The sequence below is a fragment of the Geotrypetes seraphini genome, chromosome 1 (genome assembly GCF_902459505.1).
Source record: "Geotrypetes seraphini chromosome 1, aGeoSer1.1, whole genome shotgun sequence".
Classification (NCBI taxonomy): domain Eukaryota; kingdom Metazoa; phylum Chordata; class Amphibia; order Gymnophiona; family Dermophiidae; genus Geotrypetes; species Geotrypetes seraphini.
The window spans coordinates 87,435,517-87,459,510 of record NC_047084.1 but is presented as its reverse complement, the minus strand read 5'-3'; the positions used below and the strand labels follow the sequence as shown (position 1 = coordinate 87,459,510).

General features: G+C 43.8%; 1 protein-coding gene across 1 annotated transcript in view; it reads right to left on the bottom strand.

Moving 5' to 3' along the window:
* Nucleotides 1-23,994, bottom strand: part of ACAA2 (acetyl-CoA acyltransferase 2) — a 70,995-nt gene that overhangs the window by 39,889 nt on the left and 7,112 nt on the right. Inside the window, exon 2 of the mRNA XM_033934638.1 lies at nucleotides 12,341-12,507. Coding sequence (XP_033790529.1) covers nucleotides 12,341-12,507 — 167 coding nt within the window. The remainder of the gene's footprint in view (nucleotides 1-12,340; nucleotides 12,508-23,994) is intronic.

The following is a 23,994-nucleotide window of genomic DNA, read 5'->3' as shown; positions in this document are numbered from 1 at the left end:
TAGTGGCCATTGAGATGCATTAATCTGATGTCCAATCTCAATGCTCCAAATGTCTCTTAGACCATTTTTTGGTTTTTTATTCAAATATCCAGATATTAATTTATACCACAAAGCGGCTTGATGTCCTAGGAAGTCTGCTTTAAAACATAAGAACTTTAAACTATATTGATTGTTTAATGTTTTCCATTCAGGGAACCCAACCTGAATGGCCTGCTTCAATTGCAACCATTTAAAACTTTGTGTTTTATTAAGACCAAATCTATGTTGCAATTGTGTAAAATCCAGCAGTTTACCTTCTGAAATAACATCGTCTAAAGATCATAATGCCTGCAATAATCCAGTTCTTCCAAAGTATTTGAGCTCCGCCAATTTTGATCTTGGAGTTTATCCATATGGATTGATTAATAGATTTGTATATTGGGATAGTGTTAATTTATCAATAAATCTCAACGTTTTCCAAGTATCTATTATTATTTTATTTTCTCTGTATCTTCTGGGTATATTAATACTTGGCATATGAACTAAATTTAGGGGAAACATAAGGCGCCATTCCAAAATATAACCAATCCGGTGCATTATCTATAAGTTCTGGAGGATCCAATACATACCCTGACGTAGAATATAGCTTGATGGTACCTATAGAAATTTGGAAAATTTACCCCTCCCTCCTTAATTGATTTTTGCAAAGTTACTAAAGCTATTCTAGGTGTTTTACCAAGCCAAAGAAATTTTTGTTAAAAATGCTATTGAGCTTTTTATAAAAGGACCCCTGAAAATAAATAGGTATCATACTCATTTGGTAGCAAACTAACAGGCAATAATCATCATTTTAATAGTTTGAACTCTTCCCCACCAAGAAATATGTAATGGGTTCCATTGCTCACTATAACTCCGTAACTTTTTTTAATACATATTTTTCATTTTCTTTTACAGTATCTTCAATTGTTTTTTTAACTTGAATGCCTAGATATTAAATCCTTCTTCTTTCCATATGAATGGAAAAGTATCAAATAATCCTTTTAACACAATGAACATTCAAGGGTATAATTTCAGATTTATTCCAATTAATTTTATAACCTGAAAATTTGCCAAACTTATCAATTAATTCCAATAAAGAAGATAAGGTAGACTCTGGATTTCTCAAAATAAAGCCAAAATATCATCAGCATAAGCCGAAATTTTTATATTCCATATCTGAATATGGAATACCTTGTATCTCCCTCGTTTGCTGTATTGCTAACAATAAGGGTTCTAATACAACATCAAATAACAAAGGAGATAGAGGACATCCTTGTCTAACTCCCCTCTGCAATTGAAAACCATCAGATATCTTATTATTAATATTTAATCTTGCAATCGGGAAGCTATACAATGTTTTTACCATTTGTATAAATCCAGAACCTATACCAAACCATTCTAAAGCCTGATACATAAAATTCCATTCTACCCTATCAAATGCTTTTTCAGCATCTAATGAAACTGTAAAAGCCGGTTCATCCATTTTTTTTGATAAGTTTAGCATGTGAAATAATAGTCTAGAGTTATTGGAGGAATGTCTTTTTAGCAACGAAACCCGTTTGATGCATATCTATAATATGTGGGAGAGCTTTGGCTAATCTCAAAGCCAAAATTTTCGCCAAAAGTTTATTATCAACATTTATCAAAGATATAGGCCTGTAGTTTGAAACCAAAGTAGGAATCTTTATTTGGCTTAGGCAAAACAAATTATTATTGATTCAGCCATAGTACCTTTTATATTACCTTTTATAAGTTGTGTCTGATATAATTTTTAATAAATGTGGGGAAAGGATATTTTGAAATGTTTTATAAAATTCTACTGTGTAACCATCACCACCTGGAGCGGATCCAACTCTAAGAGATCTCAATGCTGTTTCTAATTCTTTTAATGATATAGGTTCTTCTAAACTTCGTTTTATATGATCAGGAATTTTAGGTCCATTAATTAAATCTAAAAAAATTTATTCCATCTTTTTGTTTCTCCAAATGAGATTCGGAAGAATACAGGTCCTTATAAAATTTTAAAAATTGTTTTAATATTATATTTGTTTGATTTGTTATATATACCATTATCATCTTTTATTCCATTAATATTAGTTCTCCTTTTTTTTGCCTTAAGATAATTTGCCAATAATTTTCCCCGCCTTATTAGAATTTCCATAATACACTGTTTGCTTGGAAAACAAATCTTTTCTTATCATTTTTTGAAGTTAATTCATTATATTTACCTTTTGTTTTCAAAAGAGCTTGTAAAACTTCATATTCCCATTTATTTACCAATTTAGCTTCTAATATTTTTATTTCTTTTTCTAATTCTATATATTGTTTTTAATTCTGTTTCCTAATAAAAGCTGAATATGATATAATATTACCCCTCATAGTTGCTTTAAAATGCATCCCATACATTCTCTATAGATGTATCTTCACTAAATTTATTTGAAAAAAATCATTAATTTGTGTTTTAAAATTTTCCAAAAAATTTGTCATCCACAAGCAATGCATTATCAAATCTCCAAAGAGGTCTATTATTTTCTAATTGATCTAATTGTAATTCTATCCATACTCCCGCATGATCCGAGATAATAATAGGATCAATGGAGGCTTTAATCACCTGTTGCACTTTATTTTGTTGAAACAAAAATATAATCTATTCTTGAAAATGATTATGAAACCTGTGAACAAAATGAATATTCCTGATCATTAAAATGAAGAATACGCCATATATCTTTCAAATCACATGACTGAACTAAATTATCTAGACCTAAAGATTTAATATTTTTACCTGGTTTTTTTATCCAATAATGGATCCATTACAGCATTAAAATCTCCAGCCACCACTAAATTAGAGGGCAGCCAGTGGTAATAACATATTCTGTAGCTTTTTGAAAAATTCTGATTGATTCGAATTGGGGGCATATATATTGAATAACGTCAGGGTATCATTTCCCATACCTATATCAATATGTATCCATCTTCCATGTGGATCTGAACTTTTTACCTTTATCTTGGCCATACATTTTTTATTTATAAGAATTGCAACCCCTGCTTTTTTTATCCACTGCTGGAGCAAAAAAACATTCCTTTATCCATCCACCTGATAATTTCTGTGATTCCTTCATATTAAGATGTGTCTCTTGCAGACAGTAAATATCCGCATTTTGCTTTTTTAAAAATGTTAATACTTTTTTTCGTTTAATTACATGATTCAGGCATTAATAGAATATATTTTAAAAGACATTATACATTTTAATACTTTTCATTGTATTTTTCTTCCTCTCCTCTTTCATATTTAATATCAAAAAATTTTCTTCACGACACACATATTTGACCCTAATGTATCTAATCCCTTATTTATTTTTCCCTTAATCATTCTAGTAAATATTCTCCTTGTCCCTCCCTTTCCCACCCAATACATTGGCTGCTTAAGGATACACATTGGAATTGTAACCCGAATATTCTCCCCACTCCAGGCAATTAATATTCAATATTCAAACAAATTTCCCTTCTATCTATATATATTGATCTTTTATATCTTTAATCATTTTTCCATAACATTTCATTAATGTATCATTATCCATTTAACAATATTTTTAATTTATATTTCCTTAGTATTATGATCTTAACATAAAATTATTTTAAACATATATGTAGTGTATTATTTAATAATTTCCCTATATCTTGTTCTTTCTTTCTTATAATTTTTATTGTCTTTTCTTTATATCGTTTTCCTCCTTTTCTTCAGATATTTCAATATGTCATATTTTTATAATTCTTCATAGAGTCATCAAAATCATCTTAATGTTTTATGTTAAAATATCATAGGTTCTGGTTTAGAGAGAAAATCTTTTAGTTTTTCAGGATCCTCAAAATATAAGGATTTGTCTCCAGATGATACTCTCATTTTCGCCGGGTAATATAGACCATATTTAAATCCTTTTTCTTTTAGTAGAGGTCTCATATCTAATAGTCTCTTTCTTTTATTTGCTGTGTTTTTGGCAAAGTCTGGTAAAAACCATATTCTGGATCCTTTATAGTTTAGATTTTTATCTTTTTTTGCAGCATTTAATATATCTAATGCTTGTTGGTATCTAAGCATTTTGAAAATTATTGGTCTTGGTCTGCCTTTGTTTTCTAAATTTTTGATTGGGATTCTATGCGCCCTTTCTATTTCAATTGGTTGTTTCAAGTCTAATTGTAATATTTTTGGAATTAAATTTTCAAGGAAAAGGATAGTATTTTTTCCTTCTAAATTTTCTTGTATTCCAAAAAGTTTAATGTTTTTCCTTCTTCCTCTATTCTCATAATCCTCCAGTTGTTCTTTTAATTTATTTAATTCCAGGCTGTCGTTTTTACATCTTTTTGATTCACATTCTATAGCTTCCATTTTTGATTCTAGTTCAGTTGTTCTTTTGTTATTAACTTCCATTTGTCTATGAATATTTAAAATTTCTTCTTTCATTTCCGACATATTAGTTATAGTTTCCTTAAGCATTTGTTTGATTTGTCTTAATTCTTCCATAACTTCTGTTTTGCTTAATATGTCTGGTTCTTCAATAGGAAGTGGTATCTTGCTTGGTGTTATTTGGTCTTGTTTCTGTCTTTTTGCAGATGTACCAGCCTCATTTTTGTTTTGTCTGGTGCTTGCCATGTTGTTGTTTTCTTTTTCTTGGTTATTCTTATTTCTTATATTTAGTCTCTTAGGTTTAGATTTGGTATTCTTAGGTTTTTAATCCCTTTTCTTCCAAGATTTGGTTCTATCTTTTGAAGTAGAAATTTTCTTTTTAAGCCCTTTTTCTCTTTCTCAGTTATCTGTCACAATCTTGAATACTCCTTTTTTAGTGTATTTATCTCTTTAATATTGGCAAGAGGGTTATTTTTGATATTTTTCTACTTTTTACTTATGTCAGTTTGAAACTTTTTTACTTTTCTCACTATTGCTGTGAGAAAAAAAAAAAAAATAATAATAATCCTTTTCTATGGTTTTTTTCCTTTAAGTCCTTTCACTGTCTCAATGAAGGAGGGGAACATTCAGTCCAACAACCTTTCCTTCCCTTAGATCTCTCTCAGATTAGTCGATTCTTTTTACAGATTTAATTCACTATCTCTGACATTCACTCTCACTTAATGAGACATCGTTTCAACGCTGAGCAAAAAAAAATTTTTGGTATTCCTTTCTTTTAGCTCTCCTCTCACAAGCCCAATCGCAGCTCCGACCGAGGAGAGCAACACTTCATCGAGTTATTTTCCCTTATTTGACAAACTTGAAGCAACTGTCTTCTGTTTATTCACAGCGTCTCTCAACTGCCTCGATGTCCTGCTGCTTCAGTTTTTTTTTTTAAAGTTCCGTTAATCCTTTTCTCTGTCTCCTCTCTCACAAGCCCAATCGCAGCTTTGTCAGAGGAAAGTAATATTCAATTCAGTATTTTTATTTATTTTAATAAGCTGATATTTATTTGTTTTCAGCGCTTCGGCACTTAATTACTGAGAGAAAATGCCGGTATTTCCTCTCTCTCATTTTCTTTATTCAATCCCCTTTTTATCAAAGGATTATCTATTTTTTCCTTCTTATGGTTTCAGTTATATCTGGTCGGAATACAAACTTCCTTCACAATTTTCCAATCAAACTCATTGGTCACTCACATACACCTCGCGGTCTCAGCGCTGCATTCAAGTTTCATGAAACCGCCGAAAACACAAACGGCTCTCTGCCTTCCCGACTCCTGTCAGCACATACCTCACTTCAACTGCAGGAAATTAGGATTTTATCTTGTATCATTTGTTCAGCTTTTTTAATATATATTTTCTATGTAGTTATCTTGAAGGAAAAATTTTTTTTTTATATTTCATTGCCTGGATGGTGAGGAGCTTCACGATCACACCTCCATCCGTGCTCGCGTTAAGCCACGCCCCCCACATTAAGAGTTTTTGAAGTTAAAACTCAGAATTTAAACATTGAAAGTCTGAGTTACAGTATTCATTGTTAGCAGCCTTGGACAGAAATTAAAGTTTCTTAGCTGCAAGAGGTTCACCTTGTACAGCAGGATCAGTAGGTGATGTCATCCATCAGATATCAGATCAGAGAAAATGCAAACAAATATCAAAAAGTTTTTCTATAGTAGTGCATACACACACACATAGGATTTCATGCATTATTTGACATGTGGGGATCACCATTTAAGAAGAGAAGTTAACTCCTAGTCGAGCAAAGTTTTTGTGAGGATTACCGTATTTTTCGCTCCTTAAGACACACCCTAGATTTAGAGGAGGAAAGCAAGAAAAAACAAACAAACAAAAAACAAAAACAAATCATTCTGAACCAAATTCTCCCTGCCAGGCTCTGCACCCAACCCTACCCTCCTTGCCAGGCTCTGTACCCCGTCTCACTGCACTGCCCTGTCATCAGCCCCCCAGTACCTTTTTTAATTCCCCCCTCCCTTTTTTATGGTACAACAATTTTTATTGGTTTCCAAAATAAATTACAAACAGGGTATAGCCCAAAACAGAAACAAGTCCCATACAAAACTGGAACAATAATCATGAACCCCCACCCCTTCCTAGAGCAGGGAGCAACCTCCAGTATGCAGAACAATGAACCAAAAATAAAAAAACAACCTTTTTCAACCCCCTGTCCTTTTTTATGTATAATCAATTTTTATTTTCAAAAAATAAAATCCAGCCTAAAAATACAATCAACCATAGAATACAACCAACTACAACCATGATACAAACAATACACATCCAACACCCCAACCCTTCCCCCCCTCGAGAATTAGACTCAAAGCAGAATCTACAATGCAGTAGACTTGGACTCAGATAGCCTACTGCCAAGGAAAGAAACCGCAATCTCCATAGTCCCCTGAAACCAAAGACCAGAAGAGAAGAACAAGAGGAGAAGAAAAAAATAATAAAAAAAATTAAAATTAAAAAACAAAACAAAACGGGAATAAGTTGGAAAATAAAAGAAAGAAATTGGCCCCTCACGTGACCCCCGTCCCTTTTTAAAACACCCCCCCCCGTCCCATCCCGTACCTATTCAAATCTCCCCCTTTGTCTAGTGGTCCAGCGTTGCATCGGCCAGCAAGCGCAAGCTCTCCGCCCGCCTGCCTGGGCCCGTACCGCCTCTTCCTGTCTTGTCCTGCACCTCCTTAAATGTCTTCCATTGCCTGGTGGCTCAGTGGTGTGTCGGCTGGCAGGTGTGAGCTTTCTGCCCGCCTGCCTGCCTGGGCCAGCGCCACCCTCTGAATGGTGCCTTCCGTTCTCACAAGAACTGAAGGCACTATTCGTAGAGTGACGCTGGCCCAGGTGGCCGGAAAGCTCATGCCTGGGTCCTGCCCTCTTACCTTTGCACTGCCCTCTGGCTTCCGGTAAGTTCAAAAGCAGTCAATCAAACCTATAGAGGACACAGAACCACAAGGGGAAGGGTACAGAAACATCTCCCCGAGAAACAAGTCAAATCTGCTCATAACATTAAACTGTATAACAATCAAACAATTGAAACAGGTTTGTAAACATTCAAAAACTGAGCAAACAAAAGAATGGTTAAAGATGACACAGCCTGCACTAACAGAGGGGAACGCCACAGCTAGGAACCCTCAAGGCAAAGTGCACATATTTGGATGGTACTCTTAGAAAGGCTGGTCAATAAACCATGAGTCCAGTTTACTAATACTTATCGAGGCAGACAATTGGTGAATCAGCAACTCCCAAGGCGAGTTCCAGGAATAAAGTGTGGATTTACAAGAAAGAAGATTAGCAAAGAACCTAATCTTTCGTTCTTGTATAATCTTATTCTATTCCTGGACAAGTGTGACATAACAAAACAGTCCCGTAGAATCAGGGTAGGACAGATGAGTCTACTGCCAGAACTGAAGAACCAAAAGCAACATCCTACTTGGCCGCCATATCAATCCTGTAAAACTAGTGTGTAAGGAGGAGCAAGTAGCAGCTCTACAAATCTTTCAAAAGAGAAATTGCCAATGACTCTGCCACGAGGAGGAGACACCACTAATAGAATGAGCCTTCACAGAAAGGAGGCTTCTTTCCAGCCACAATACAGGCAGATGACAAACAAGAACTGAAATGACTGGTTCCTATGGTCTCGCTTGTAGAAAAGCAACTGAAGTCAGAGGGCAGTCCTGAGGTAAGAGGGGAGGATCAGGAAAAAAAATGTAAATGAGGCTTCCTACAAGCAGTTTTGTGACAAGGGATGCATAACCCACTTGACCAGGAATATAGCGAGATTGTATAAAAAAGTCCAATTCTCTCGACTGTTGATTCACAATGACTCCGCAAACCTTGGTCACACCATTATCTGAGCAAGACAACGTTAACACAATGCTCTTTATAATGCAAAACTTGACAGTTACTGTATTTTTTGCTTCATAGGATGCACTTTTTTCCCCCAAAAGTGGGTGGAAATAAAGATGCGTCTTATGGAGCGAATATACCCAGCCGCAGAGAGAATTACATCTTCCCAGGTCTCTGGACTCTGCCCCCATGCGCCGCAGCTCTGCCTGTCTGGTTGAATGAGTGAGGCCAAAATGATGGACAGGATGGTGGTGCTGAGCCCTCACCGCTGACCTCGCCTTCCATCCGCGAATAGCTCGGAGAGTGCGGGAACAACCGCAACTGCCAGCCTCTACCAATAATTTCCGGGGCAGGGGACTGGGACTGCCGCTGTCCCGCTGCTCGGAGAGGAGGCAGAGCCTGAGGATGAAGAGCTGCCGGCGCCTGCAGCAACAACTGCCGGCCTCTATCCATAACTTTCGTGGCAGTGGACCGAGACCGCGGCTGTCCCGCTGCTCAGGAAGGAGGCAGAGCCTGAGGAGGAAGAGCCACCAATGCCTGCAGCTGATAGAGCCCCCAGCCAAAGCAGCACACCAACCCCAGAGCCCGCAAAGCCAACTTGGGCTCCATCTGCAGCAGCTACACATATCAACTTTTAAAGTGGATGGATCACTGTCATTTTTCCCAAGGCAGGACAGCATTTGTTTTAACTTAATTTTCATTGTTTTTAGTTTCAGTCCAAGTTGTATTGCCCTGGTTTGTCATTTCTTACTGTGCTATATTTTGCTGCTATAAATCTGGTTTATTCGTCTGTTGTCTGGTTCTTTTAATCAGGTTTCACATCTTGCGATCATAAATTGCTTTTGGACTTCAAGGATTTTTTCCCCACAAATGCCAAAGTTGGTCTATCATGTCATGGTATGTTACGTATACCTTCTTGTGTTCTCCCATCAACCTACAACTTTATGCACTCTTCTTTCACTCATTAAGTTTTCATTCACGATTCATATACTCAGTTTCTCTTATCACGTACACATTTGCATGTTAAAATATTCCTGCGAGCTTTGCTGCATTGGGATGTACTAAATTATGACAAAACTACAGACACAGAAGAGAGCAGTCGTGGTATGTCATCAAGTAGGGCATTATTGTTGTCACTGTTTGCTTTAAGATCCAGTAATTTAGTTCATCCAGCACAGTTAAGCTCACCAAAATTTCAGTGTGGCTATGTACTATTACATTGTTTAATCGGATGAGACCTCAAGAAGATTCCTTAGAAGAAAGTAGTGCAGAGCTTGGTATATATTAGTAGAGAAATGTAAAGTCTTGCATGTAGGAAACAGAAACCTGAAATACATCTATACGATGGGAGGGCTGGTAATGGGTGAAAGTACCCAAGAAAAGGACTTGGGGGTAATAGTGGACAACACAATGAAGCCGTCGGCACAGTGCGCAGCGGCCTCTAAGAAGGCGAATAGAATGCTGGGTACATAAGAACATAAGAAGTTGCCTCCGCTGAGTCAGACCAGAGGTCCATCCTGCCCAGCGGTCCGCTCCCGCGGCGGCCCATCAGGCCTAATTGCCTGAACAGTGTCCCTGACTAATTTTGTAACTGCCTCTAATCCTCTAATTCTATCCCTATTACCTACCTCTACTCCTATCTGTACCCCTCAATCCCTTTGTCCTCCAGGTACCTGTCCAGACCCTCTTTGAAGCCCTGTAGTGTGCTTCTGCTTATCACATCCTCCGGTAGCGCGTTCCATGTATCCACCACCCTCTGAGTGAAAAAGAACTTCCTGGCGTTTGTTCTAAACCTTTCCCCTTTCAATTTCTCTGAGTGCCCCCTTGTGCTTGTGGTTCCCCGTAATTTGAAAAATCTGTCCCTGTCCACTCTTTCTATGCCCTTCATGATCTTGAAGGTTTCTATCATGTCTCCTCTAAGTCTCCGCTTTTCCAGGGAGAAAAGCCCCAACTTCTTCAGTCTGTCAGTATATGAGAGGTCTTCCATACCCTTTATTAGCTTAGTTGCTCTTCTCTGGACTCTCTCAAGTACCGCCATGTCCTTCTTGAGGTACGGCGACCAGTACTGGACACAGTACTCCAGGTGCGGGCGCACCATTGCACGATACAGTGGCAGGATTACTTCCTTCGTCCTGGTTGTGATATCCTTCTTAATGATGCCCAACATTCTGTTCGCCTTCCTTGAGGCTGTGGCGCACTGTGCTGACGCCTTCAATGATGTGTCTACCATCACTTCCAGGTCTCTTTCAAGGTTACTCACCCCTAGCGGTGATCCCCCCATTTTGTAAGTGAACATCGGGTTCTTTTTCCCTACATGCATGACCTTGCATTTTCCTATGTTGAAGCTCATTTGCCACTTTTTGGCCCACTCTTCCAGCGTTGTCAGATCTTTTTGGAGGTCTTCGCAGTCCTCCATGGTTTTGACTCTGCTGTATAGTTTAGTGTCATCCGCAAATTTAATAATCTGACATTTTGTTCCTGCCTCCAGGTCGTTGATAAATATATTGAACAGGAGCGGTCCCAGCACCGACCCCTGCGGAACTCCGCTCGTGACCCATTGCCAGTGTGAGTAATGGCCTTTTATTCCAACCCTCTGTTTCCTGTCCGCCAGCCAGTTTTTGATCCATCGGTGGACCTCCCCTTGCACCCCGTGGTTCCATAGCTTCCTTAGCAGTCTTTCATGTGGTACCTTGTCAAAGGCTTTTTGGAAGTCAAGGTAAATGATGTCTATAGATTCCCCTTTATCCACCTGGCTGCTTACCCCCTCAAAGAAGTATAATAAGTTAGTGAGGCATGACCTGCCCTTGCAGAAGCCATGCTGGCTCGGCTTTAGCTGCCCAGTGTTTTCGATGTGTTCCCAGATGCAGTCTTTAATCAGCGCTTCCATCATCTTTCCCGGGACCGAGGTCAAGCTCACCGGCCGGTAGTTTCCTGGGTCTCCCCTTGAGCCTTTCTTGAAGATGGGCGTGACATTTGCTATTTTCCAGTCTTCCGGAATCTCTCCAGTTTTTAAGGATAGGTTGCATATTTGTCGAAGTGGCTCAGCTATTTCATTCCTTAGTTCCTTGAGTACCCTTGGGTGAATGCCGTCCGGACCTGGCGATTTGTCGTTCTTTAGCCTGTCTATCTGTCTAAGGACATCCACTTTGCTCACTTCTAGTTGGACCAGATTTTCATCCTGATCTCCTTGCTATCAAGAAAGGTATTACAATCAGAAAGAAAGAAGTTATCCTGCCGTTGTATCGGGCGATGGTGCGCCCGCATCTGGAGTACTGCGTCCAATATTGGTCACCGTACCTTAAGAAGAATATGGCGATACTCGAGAGGGTACAGAAAAGAGCGACACGATTGATAAAAGGTATGGAAAACCTTTCATATGCTGAAAGATTAGAGAAACTGGGGCTCTTTTCCCTGGAGAAGCAGAGACTTAGAGGGGACATGTTAGAGACTTACAAGATCATGAAGAAAGTGGAGAGGGACAGATTCTTCAAATGTTTGAAAACTACAAGAACGAGAGGGCATTCGGAAAAATTAAGAGGGGACAAATTCAGAACCAATGCTAGGAAGTTCTTCTTCACCCAAAGGGTGGAGGACACCTGGACTGCGCTTCCAGAGGGTGTGATAGGACAGAGTATGGTTTTGGGGTTCAAGAAGGGATTAGATAATTTCCTGAAGGAAAAGGGGATAGAAGGGTATAGATAGAGGATTACTATACAGGTCCTGGACCTGATTGGCCGCCATGTGAGCGGACTGCTGGGCGTGATGGACCTCTGGTCTGACCCAGCAGAGCCACTGCTTATGTTATTATGTTCTTACACAATTTGGTTCAGAATGGTTTTTTTCTTGTTTTCCTCCTCTAGATCTAGGGTGCACCTTATGGTCAGGTGTGTCTTATGGAGCGAAAAATACGGTACTTTAAACATTCTCAGAAACAGGTCCCTCCATAAACAGCCTCTGTAAAAAATCAATTATGCTTCTAAAACCCTATAAAATTTGTTCTTCCTCCCATACCAACCTGCATGACATTTCCAACTGCAACACTGTTGATAATCTCTGGAGAAGCATTGCCTGCAGTCAGTGCAGCCCTAGCAGCTATCTCTGCAAGGTCAGTGGCAGTGTGGTCCTTCAGGAAACCACCATATGTCCCAAAGGGAGTGCGCTTGGCAGATACAATGAACACACCTAGAGAAAGCAAAATGACAAACAGTAAGGCATCTAGACTAACAGAACTTCTTTTTCATTTCATAGGTGCTAATTGAGTGGTCATCCATAGATTGGCCAAGGCACAGCTGGCCACTGGCAAGGCTGTAATATTAAACTGCAGAAACCAATGCAGATGAAATGGAAATTATAAAGGCAGAAGAGTTGAGAAATAGATAACCAAAGTCAGTAACTGGGATTCTTACAGCTTGTGAGAAGGATATATTGTGGAAGTGCTCAGCTCTTGATAGTAGAGAAGTTCTGCCTCTAGTCTGACAATCTCTGTGCTGACATGGAGAAGAAAGGTCACCTGAAAGGAGAGCATTACCTCGGAGAGGCAGGAATGATCCTCTAGCCAGAACTGCCCTCCAGGGGATACAACATCCTCTGGCACCAAGGATGTGTCTCCATGGGTTTCGGCCCAGGTGGGAAGGGTTATGCCAGCCATTTTAGTTAAAGATTCAATTATTAGGCATATCGATAGCTGGATGGCTGGTGGGGCAGTAAGTATTCACAAAAAATTATTTTAAAGGCCACATACTCAGTGTTCTCCCTAGGGCCTTTTAGCTGGGCAGTCCGCCCGGGTAATTTAGATGACCGCCTGGCTATCATCCGCTGTGAATTCTGCTGCTGCCGCCGGTGCTACTCAACACCAAAAAAAAACCCCAAATAAACAACGGCTTGGAGATTTCACGCCTTAGCCCATAGCGAACTTATGCTCCGGGGCTCTAACGTGTGCATGCATGCTTCCCTTCTCTTCCCTCCGAAATCAGAAGTTATGTCCGGAGGGGGGGAAAAGAAGAGAAGGGAAGCCGGCACTCGCATGTTAGAGCCCCGAAGCATGCGTTCGCTACGGGCTAAGGCGGGAGACAGGTCAGTGAAGCTTACAATTTGCTCTTCTTGTTGCCGGGTCCTGCCTACTTTCTGTTTCCGCGAAGGCATCCTCGCGGAAACAGTGACCTGGCATCCTCTGCAGTGTACTTCGGAGGCTCCTGGCAGCTACAGCGATTCATCCTCGCAGCCTGTGCTGGTCCCTGCAGGCTCCCCCAGGAAATGAAGTCAGGGAGAGTGGGGATATGACAGAGGAAGCCCTGTCCTTTCCTTTTCCTCCCAACTGCCACGAGGAAAGGTTTCTACTGTTCAGTACTGTATTTCTTTCTAAAATCAAGAAAATTAAAATGCCGGCAAAGCGAAAAAGGGTTGTTCTGTCATTAAAAGACAAAATGGACATTGTGGAAAAGTTTTTAAAAAGGGAGTGTCAGGAAAAAAAAAAATGAGCAGAAAATGGTTTAGGAACATCAACAATATCCAACATAAAGACAAAGTGATGCTACTGTCAACTACATTACAACTTTTGAAAAAGAGGAAGGGAGTTCCAGAAAAAACCATGAAAAGGTCAACTAATGAATAGGTAGATAAAGCTCTATATTTATGGTTTTTACAAAAAAGATGGTTGGGCCATACGATATTAGCTGAAAAGGTGACTTCATGAGGATTCTGAATTCAAAGCCAGCACGTAAGTCATTAATTTGCCTACGTAGATCAAAATATTGAGATCGGGCTGTCGTGACACCCGGAGCATGTAAACTCCTACGCAGCCCGGCCAGACGCTGTGTCAAGTCCAACAGTGTCTTATCTTGAGCTCTGCGCTTGCGGGTAATGTACTCAATAATTTTACCCCGCAAGACCGCCTTGCTCGCCTCCCAAAACACCACCTGCAGTGATGTTAAAGTCCCCACCTAGTACCAATTGGTATTCAGAAAAAAGGCGTCAAAGCCGCTACTAATACAGAAAAAAATCTATGAGAGTATACATTAGGTGCATAAAGAGAACAAAACACATATTTCTTCCCCAAGAAAACTCCTGCCCAGATCACATACCGCCCCTCAGGGTCCTGTATTACCTTGTGCAGAGTACAAGGATGCTTTTTATGAAAGAGGAGAGCAACACCTCGCTGTCTGGAGTTATATGAAGCAAAAGCTACTTCCCCTACCCAATCCCTCTTCAGTTTAACATGTTCTGTCACGCTGAGGTGAGTCTCCTGAAGCATTAAAACATCTACTTTCAATTTCTTGCAATATTGAAGTAATTTGCTGCGCTTCACTGGGGAGTGCAAGCCATCAATGTTGAAGCTGGCAATCTTAACAGAACTCACAATAGCAGTTGGTAAGAACTAAGTCCCCCCAGAGACAACAAGCCTGTGGGGCAGCAGCGCCAGCCTCCCAGCCAAACCAGCATGCCACCCACTGAAGTATCATAACAGTACTGATCAGAGACCCCAGGATGCATCCCACCCTCCCACCCCTCCCCAATAAAACTTCCAGTTCCTTCAGATAAACCCCCCACCCCCCACAGATGTCTCCCTTATCCAGTCCCTCCTTCCGCAACACCCCCCCAACCCCCAACCACACTCTCATCCACACTCCCATAACACCCACCCCAACAGTAAGCAAGCACAGATACCCACACTCCCCTCCCCAAAACTCCCCACCATCTACCCTTGCGACCATAGAACAAATACCAGAATTGTCCATAACCTGCATGAGAACAAAGATGCGTGCAGGGGCATAGAACTAGAAACGTAGAACTGGAAAAACTGTAAAACTGGCGACCTGGGAGGACAACAACATAGCCCCTCTCAGAACAAAAATAAGTCCAAAAAAAAAAAGAGTCTGATTCGGCCCCCTGGAAGTTCCCGGGGGGGGGGGGAGGGGGGGAGGCAGCCCTGCCGTAAAGGTCCTCGTTGCAGGTACTCCCCGGGAGGTCCCCTCCATCCAAAACAGTAGGATCAAAAGACAAGGTCTCGCACAAATAGTCTCACACGATGATACCGGAGACATCAGCAGGGACCCTGAGGGGCCTCTCCCCTCGAGACGGAGACATAAAGATGAAAAGGGGAACGATACATCTCCTTCAGGTCCAGATCGCCCAGAAGGTAAAGAGCAGTCAGGTGTTCATAAGAGGCCTACTGGGCGGGAAGGCTCTCGATAAAGCGCTTGAGTTCCTCCGCCTGGTACACAGTAAAGGTGCGATTTTCATGGGTCAGGCGCACCTTAGCTGCATATAGGAAGGCAAATTTGATTCCCCTTGCAACCAGCTGCGAGCAATAAGGTGTGAAGGTTCTGCGTTGTTCAACCACCTTAATAGAGAAATCCTGGAAGATCAAAATCTTGGCACCCTCATACTCCAGACGCCGGGACTTCTTAAATAGCTCAAGCAGACGGGCTTTGATAGCATAATTATGAAAGCGGGCCAGCACGGCTCTCGGTCTACTGGCGCCCTCATGCTCTCGTCGCTGTCCCACCCGGTGGACACGTTCCACCACCACTGGGCCCGCGTGCTCCGGTAGGCCCAACTCCTTCGGCAGCCACTTCTCCACAATCTGGAGGAGCTCAGGGTCCTTAACAGACTCTGGAAGTCCGATGATCCGAAGGTTCTTCCGTCGGGCCCTATTTTCCTGATCTTCAACTTTCTCCATGAGCTGACCCACTCGGGTTTCCAACAGGTCAAGCCTCCCATCTGCTACCCCAGCGCGATCCTCCAGGGCCGACACCCTCTGCTCCACGTGTTGCAGCTGAACAGCTTGTCCAGCCAAGGTGTCCTTTAGTTCATCCATAGAGGCATGCAGTTTAGCTAGTTTGTCATCTAGCAACTGTGATAAATGCCTCATGGACACCTGCAGCACCTCGTCGGATCGATCCGTTGGGACGTCGGTTTGCGTGCCGGCCATCTTGCACGCTGGGCTCCCACACTGCTTCCCCGGACGAGAAACTTTCGGCGGCATGCCCCGCGGCCAAAAATGAATTCAGCGCCTCCCCGACCGCAACAGTATGCCTCTGCACTAGCGCCTACACTGGCGATCAAAAAAATAAATTCTCACCCGGCATGGATCGCTATTAGGGGGGAGAAACAAGGAAGTCGGAGCGGAGCTCTGTGCTCGGACGTCCGCTCAGGAACCTGCCATCACGTGACCCCCCTGAAACATTATTCTAAACAAATCAGAAAGACATGGAGAAGATGATGTCCTTAAAAACATTGCTAATGATGTTCTAGGTTCCTGGCTGCTGTGATTGGGATGTAGAGAACGTCAGCAAATGATGTGCAGCGACACTAATGATCAAGGTTATGAGATGGTTATGCTTATTGTTCATTTGATAGCCCGCCAATGCAAAAGGTCTGGGCGGCTTACAATTCAAAAACAAAGAACAGAGGAAAGGAATGCCATAAAATCATAGTCATACCAGGTAATACAGGTGACCAATCATAGTCATACAGGTGACCAATCATATATAACTATCTCCCTCCTTTACAGCACAGTTACTTACCGTAACAGGTGTTATCCAGGGACAGCAGGCAGATATTCTTGACTGATGGGTGACGGCACCGACGGAGCCCCGGTACGGACAATTTTAGAGTGATTGTACTCTAAGAACTTGGAAAGTTCTAGCAGGCCGCACCGCGCACGCGCGAGTGCCTTCCCGCCCGACGGAGGCGCGCGGTCCCCAGTTAGGATAAGCCAGCTAAGAAGCCAACCCGGGGAGGTGGGTGGGACGCAAGAATATCTGCCTGCTGTCCCTGGATAACACCTGTTACGGTAAGTAACTGTGCTTTATCCCAGGACAAGCAGGCAGCATATTCTTGACTGATGGGTAACCTCCAAGCTAACAAAAAGAGGGATGGAGGGAAGGTTGGCCATTAGGAAAACAAATTTTGCAAAACAGATTGGCCGAAGTGTCCATCCCGTCTGGAGAAAGCATCCAGACAATAATGAGATGTAAAAGTATGAACTGAGGACCAAGTAGCAGCCTTGCAGATTTCCTCAATAGGCGTGGAGCGGAGGAAAGCCACAGATGCTGCCATAGCTCGAACTCTATGGGCCGTGACAGAACCTTCCAGTGTCAGTCCGGTCTGAGCATAACAGAATGAAATGCACGCTGCCAGCCAATTAGACAACGTACGTTTAGAAACAGGACGTCCCAATTTATTCGGGTCAAAGGACAGAAAGAGTTGGGGAGCTGATCTGTGGGGCTTAGTACGCTCTAAATAGTAAGCTAGAGCCCGCTTACAGTCCAAAGTATGCAGAGCCTGTTCTCCAGAATGAGAGTGAGGTTTCGGAAAGAAGACAGGCAGAACAATGGATTGGTTGAGATGGAATTCAGAGACAACCTTAGGGAGAAACTTTGGATGTGTACGCAGAACCACCTTGTCATGATGAAAGACTGTAAAAGGTGGATCAGCAACTAGTGCTTGTAGCTCACTGACCCTCCTGGCAGAGGTAAGAGCAATAAGGAAAAGTACCTTCCAAGTGAGAAACTTGAAAGGAGCGGTAGCCAAAGGTTCAAAAGGAGGCTTCATTAAGGCGGAAAGAACCACATTGAGATCCCAGATTACAGGGGGAGGTTTAAGAGGTGGTTTCACATTAAAAAGACCTCGCATGAATCTGGAGACCAAGGGATGAGCCGAAAGGAGTTTTCCATGAACTGGCTCATGAAAAGCAGCAATAGCACTGAGGTGGACTCTGATGGAAGTAGACTTGAGGCCAGAGTCAGACAAAGAAAGAAGATAATCCAACAAAGTCTCCACTGCAAGGGAAGTGGGATCATGATGATGAAGAAGACACCAGGAAGAAAACCGTGTCCACTTCTGATGGTAACATTGCAGAGTGGCCGGTTTCCTGGAGGCATCCAGAATGGAACGAACGGGCTGAGACAAAAGAGTATCATGAGAAGTCAGCCCGAGAGAAATCAAGCTGTCAGGTGCAGAGACGGAAGGTTGGGATGCAGAAAGGTCTCCTGATGTTGCGTAAGCAGAGAAGGAAACAGTGGAAGAAGAATAGGCTCCCTGGAACTGAGCTGAAGTAGAAGGGAGAACCAATGTTGTCTGGGCCACCGTGAAGCAATCAGAATCATGGTGGCTCGTTCCCTCTTGAGCTTGAACAAGGTTCGTAACATGAGAGGCAGAGGAGGGAAAGTGTACAGGAACAGATTGGACCAATCGAGGAGAAATGCATCCGCTGCCAGACGGTGAGGAGAGTAGAGTCTGGAGCAGAAGAGGGGCAGCCGGTGATTGTGAGGAGCTGCAAAAAGGTCTGAGGAGTGCCCCACTGAGTGAAGATGGACTGTAGAGTCAAAGGATCGAGTGTCCACTCGTGAGGTTGGAGAATTCTGCTGAGCTTGTCCGCTAAGGAATTCTGTTCTCCCTGAATGTAGATAGCTTTCAGGAATAGTTGGTGATCCGTGGCCCAAGCCCAAATCTTCTGGGCTTCCTGGCACAAGAGGCGAGAGCCTGTCCCACCCTGCTTGTTGATGTAGTACATTGCAACTTGATTGTCTGTGCACAGCAGGAGGACCTGAGGAAAGAGAAGATGTTGGAAGGCCTTGAGGGCATAAAACATCGCTCTGAGTTCCAGGAAATTGATGTGATGTTTCATTTCCTGGGCTGTCCAAAGTCCTTGAGTTTGGAATTTGTTCAAATGAGCTCCCCAGGCATAAGGGGAGGCGTCGGTGGTGATGACAAGTTGATGAGGAGGTAGATGAAACAGAAGACCTCTGGAGAGATTTGAGGATATCAACCACCATTGTAGAGACTGACGAAGAGATGATGTCACAGATATGTGTCGTGAGCAAGGATCCGTCGCTTGGGACCACTGGGTAGCTAGGGTCCATTGAGGAGTGCGCAGGTGAAGACGTGCGAGGGGTGTGACATGAACTGTGGAGGCCATGTGACCCAAGAGTATCATCATTTGCTTGGCAGAGATGGAACGTTGTGGAAGCACCTGCTGACATAGAGATTGAAGAGTTTGAAGACGGTTGGATGGCAGGAATGCTCTCATGAGGACTGTGTCCAGCACCGCTCCAATGAATTGAAGTCTCTGAGTGGGGATGAGATGAGATTTGGGTAGACTGATCTCGAACCCCAGAAGCTGTAGAAACAGGATGGTTTGGTTGGTGGCCAGGAGCACTGTTTGAGATGAATTGGCCTTGATTAACCAATCGTCCAGATAAGGAAAGACTTGAAGGTGGTGAGAGCGTAGAAAGGCAGCCACCACAATCAGACATTTGGTGAACACTCTTGGAGAGGAGGCAAGACCGAAGGGCAGCACCTTGTATTGGTAATGACAATGATTGATCATAAAGCGGAGGTACTGTCTGGAGTAGAGAGTTGCGCGGGGACAGAAATCCCACCCGTCCCCACCCGTCCCCGCCAAAATCCCACCCATCCCCACCCGTCCCCGTGAGGAATCCCTCCGTCCCCACCCGTCCCCGTGAGGAATCCCTCCGTCCCCACCCGTCCCCGCGAGGAATCCCCTCCGTCCCCACCCGTCCCCGCGAGGAATCCCCTCCGTCCCCACCCGTTCCCGCGAGGAATCCCCTCCGTCACCATCCTTCCCTATAAACTTCAGAAATAGTTATTTTATTTAATTATGCTACTGAATTAAAGGCTCTGGTAGAGACCCATTTACAAATAAGCAAAGAGACTATTAATTTGGAAATATTAATTGGGAAGAATACATACTTTGTAAATGGGTTTCTACCAGAACCTCTAATGTAAATATAAAATATAAATACTCAGCTGATGAGAACCCACAAACTGTCAGCTGAGGACTTCCTTTGCAGTTGGCCTGGGGTCCCTTTTGCCAAGCTTGGCAGGCAGCAGTAGCGTCCCTGAGTCACAGATGCTGGCACCTCAGTGGCTCATGGATGCTGCCAGCGACTGCTGCGCTTGGTGGAGGGGAGTTCTGACCATCTCTAGAGGAGGTCCTCTGCTGGCGGTGCTTGGGGATCCCCACCAGTCACAGCAAGGGCCAACAAGTACTTCAACACTGTAGAAATAAAACCAGAAATGCATTTCCTTTTCTTTTGAACACAAAACAAAGATATCTGCCATATACATTTCCCAAGGCAGATGACTCTATGCAATGTCACCTCGGTAACAAAATACAAAAATAGACAAATACACCCCCTCCCTTTTTACTAAACCACAATAGTAGGTTTTAGCACAGGGAGTTACGCTGAATGCCTCGCGCTGCTCTCAATGCTCATAGGCTCCCTGCGCTAAAAAACAATATTGCGGTTTAGTAAAAGGGAGCCATAGTGCAAAATATAGACAGCAGATATAAATTCTCAAAACAGACACATTTTGATCACTAAATTGAAAATAAAATCATTTTTCCTACCTTTGCTGTTTGGTGATTTCATGAGTCTCTGGTTGCACTTTCTTCTTCTGACTGTGCATCCAATCTTTCTTCCTTTCTTTCAGCCTCCTGTATGTTTCCTCTCCTCCAGACCTCATTCTCTCCCCCAACTTTTTCTTTCTGTCTCCCTGTTCCCCCTTCTTTCTGTCTCTCTGTCTGCCCCCTTTCTTTCTTTCTCCGTGCCCTCCCCCAAGCCACTCGGTTTGCTGCCACCGCCATCGGGGAATAGTCCCCAAGCCACCGCTGTCCCAAGCTTTCCCTGCAGAAGCGTCGCGCTGACCAGCATTCCGCTCCCTGACGTCAATTCTGACGTAGGAGAGGAAGTTCCGGGCCAACAAGGCATTTCTCCTCATTCCATCCAGCCTGAGCCCCATCTCTCCTTGATCCAGCATTTCCCTTCTGTGTCTGTCAGAATTACCATTCCACCTATTTTCCAGCATCACCCTTCTTTGTGTCCATCTCACCTATATCCGTATCTCACCACTTTTTCAGAATCTTCATTTGTCTCTGTCCTTGTCTTTACCCCATATTCACCATTTGCCCTTTCAATGTCTTTATCTCCCCCCCCCCACACACACTTTTTCAGCATTACTTCTATGTCTCTATTTCACCTCCTCTTCATGTCCCCTCTGTATCTCTATCCTTATTCAGAAGGTCCTGCTTACCCTTTCTCTTCTTTGTGTCACTATCTCTATTTTCAGCTTTCCCCCCTTTTCCTTTGTTACTGCACCCTGTAGCCAGAATCTTTCCACCCTCTCTCCACTCCGGCCCAGCCCAGTATGAAATATTTCCTTTTGTTTCTCTCCCCTCTCTCTTCTCCTCCCTCACCCACGAGTCCTGCATCTGGCCCTCTCCCTTCTACCTGCACCTGGCAACACCCCCCTGCTCCGCGGCTCTCTTAAGCAACTCGTCAGTAGCGGTGATCAAGACAAGCTGCCGACATCGAGGCCTTCCCTCTACGAGTCCCACCTTTGTGGAAAAAGGAAGTTGAAACAAGCGGGACTCGCAGAGGGTAGGCCCCGACGCCAGAAGCTGCTGCTGAGTTGCCGAAGAGAGCCGCAGGTAGAAGGAGATAGGAAGGCTGTAGAAGCTCCGGAGCATGACACCGAACCCGGCCAGGATGATTTCTTTTTCAGGCTGCTGCTGCCGCTGCCATCCCCCACCCGAAATGACAAAAAACAGCCTAATGCCCGCGTCGGGAAATAGCCATGCTGAGCAGTGAGCTCAGCACGTACACAGATGAAAGCCTTGCTTGCTGATTGGTCCGGCGGCACGGTGGGGCGGGGCCGCCGGACCAATCAGCAAGCAAGGCTTTCATCTGTGTACGTGCTGAGCTCACTGCTCAACATGGCTATTTCCCGACGCGACGCCAGACTTGTAACTAAGCTGCATGCTTGCATCGCCAGAATTTAGGTAGGTTGTTTTCATCCCCGTGGGAGTCCCGTGGGCAAGGGGGCGTCCCCGTGGGAGTCCCGTGGGTCAGGGGGGCATCCCCGTGGGAGTCCCGTGGGCCAGGGGGCGTCCCCGTGGGAGTCCCGTGGGCCAGGGGGGGAACCCGCGGGATCCCCGCGGGACCCGCGGGATCCCCGCGATCCCCGTTCCCGTGCAGACCTCTAGTCTGGAGGCCAGATTGACCGGAATGTGAGTGTATGCCTCTTTGAGATCGAGGGAGCATAGCCAGTCGCTTTGATGGAGAAGAGGATAAAGAGTTGCCAGAGAAAGCATCTTGAATTTCTCTTTGACCAAGCATTTGTTGAGATCGCGAAGATCTAGGATGGGTCTGAGATCCCCTGTTTTTTTGGGGACCAGAAAATAACGGGAGTAGAATCCCTGCCCCTTCTGATCTAGAGGAACTTCCTCTATGGCGTTCAGGAGGAGGAGGGATTGAACCTCCTGAAGAAGGAGAGAAGACTGAGAGGTGTTCAAAGCAGACTCTCTTGGCAGACTTTGTGCAGGACGTGTCTGAAAGTTGAGAGAGTAGCCATGGCAGATGATGTTGAGGACCCACTGATCCGATGTGATGTTCTCCCAACGGCTGGTGTAACAAGAAAGATGTCCTCCTATGGGTCGAGGGAGATGGGCAGATGGTGGAATACTGGCTATGCTTTGGAGAACCACGTCAAAAGGGTTGGGTAGACTTTTGTGGTGGAGGAGGCTTCACCTGCTGCTGCTGGGCTGGCCTAGGTGGTTGTCGCTGTTGTTGGCGCTGACGTCTAGGCTGTTGAGTAGCCGGTGGCAAGGGACGGGCAGCATAGCGGCGCTGGTAGGCAGATTGTTGGCGAAAAGGCCGAGCAGGTGGAGTCTTTTTCTTAGTCTTCAGGAGAGTATCCCACCGAGTCTCATGGGCAGACAGCTTTTGTGTAGTGGAATCCATGGACTCTCCGAAGAGCTCACCACCCAAGCAGGGAGCATTTGCTAGGCGGTCCTGATGATTTACATCAAGCTCTGAGACTCTGAGCTATGCCAACCGACGCATGGCAACAGACATAGCCGTAGCCCTAGAAGTCAATTCAAAAGTGTCATAAATTGACCTAACTAGGAATTTCCGTAACTGGAGAAGAGAGGAAGAACAGGTATGAAAAGCAGATTTCTTGCGGTCAGGGAGGTACTTTTCAAAAGCAGCCATGTTTTGAATGAGGTGCTTTAAATAAAATGAAAAATGGAAAGCGTAGTTCCCTGACCTATTGGCTAACATGGCATTCTGATATAAACGTTTGCCAAATTTGTCCATGGCTTTTCCTTCTCTGCCAGGACGGACTGAGGCATATACACTAGCTCCCGCTGATTTCTTAAGTGTGGATTCTACCAAAAGAGACTCATGCGGGAGCTGAGGTTTGTCAAAACCAGGGATAGGGATAACCTTGTATAAGGAGTCCAATTTACGAGGAGCTCCTGGTACAGTTAGGGGAGTCTCTAAATTTTTATAGAAAGTCTCTCGTAAGATGTCATGGAGAGGAAGTTTGAGAAATTCCCTTGGAGGCTGGTCAAAGTCCAGAGCATCAAGGAATGCTTTGGATTTCTTCGACTCAGCCTCCAAGGGAATAGAAAGAGATTCACACATCTCTTTTAAGAAAGAAGTAAAAGATGTGGAATCATGTTTAGAAGAGGGATCAGCAACAAGTTGATCCTGTTCATCAGAGGAACACTCACCCTCAGACAGAAAGGGCTCTTCAGAATCACCCCACAAATCAGGGTCCCGAATCTGAGAGCCATGGTCTCGAGACTCCGGAGTGGAGGGTTCCAGGTGTCGGGTTTTGCGCGCCGACTTACCCGAC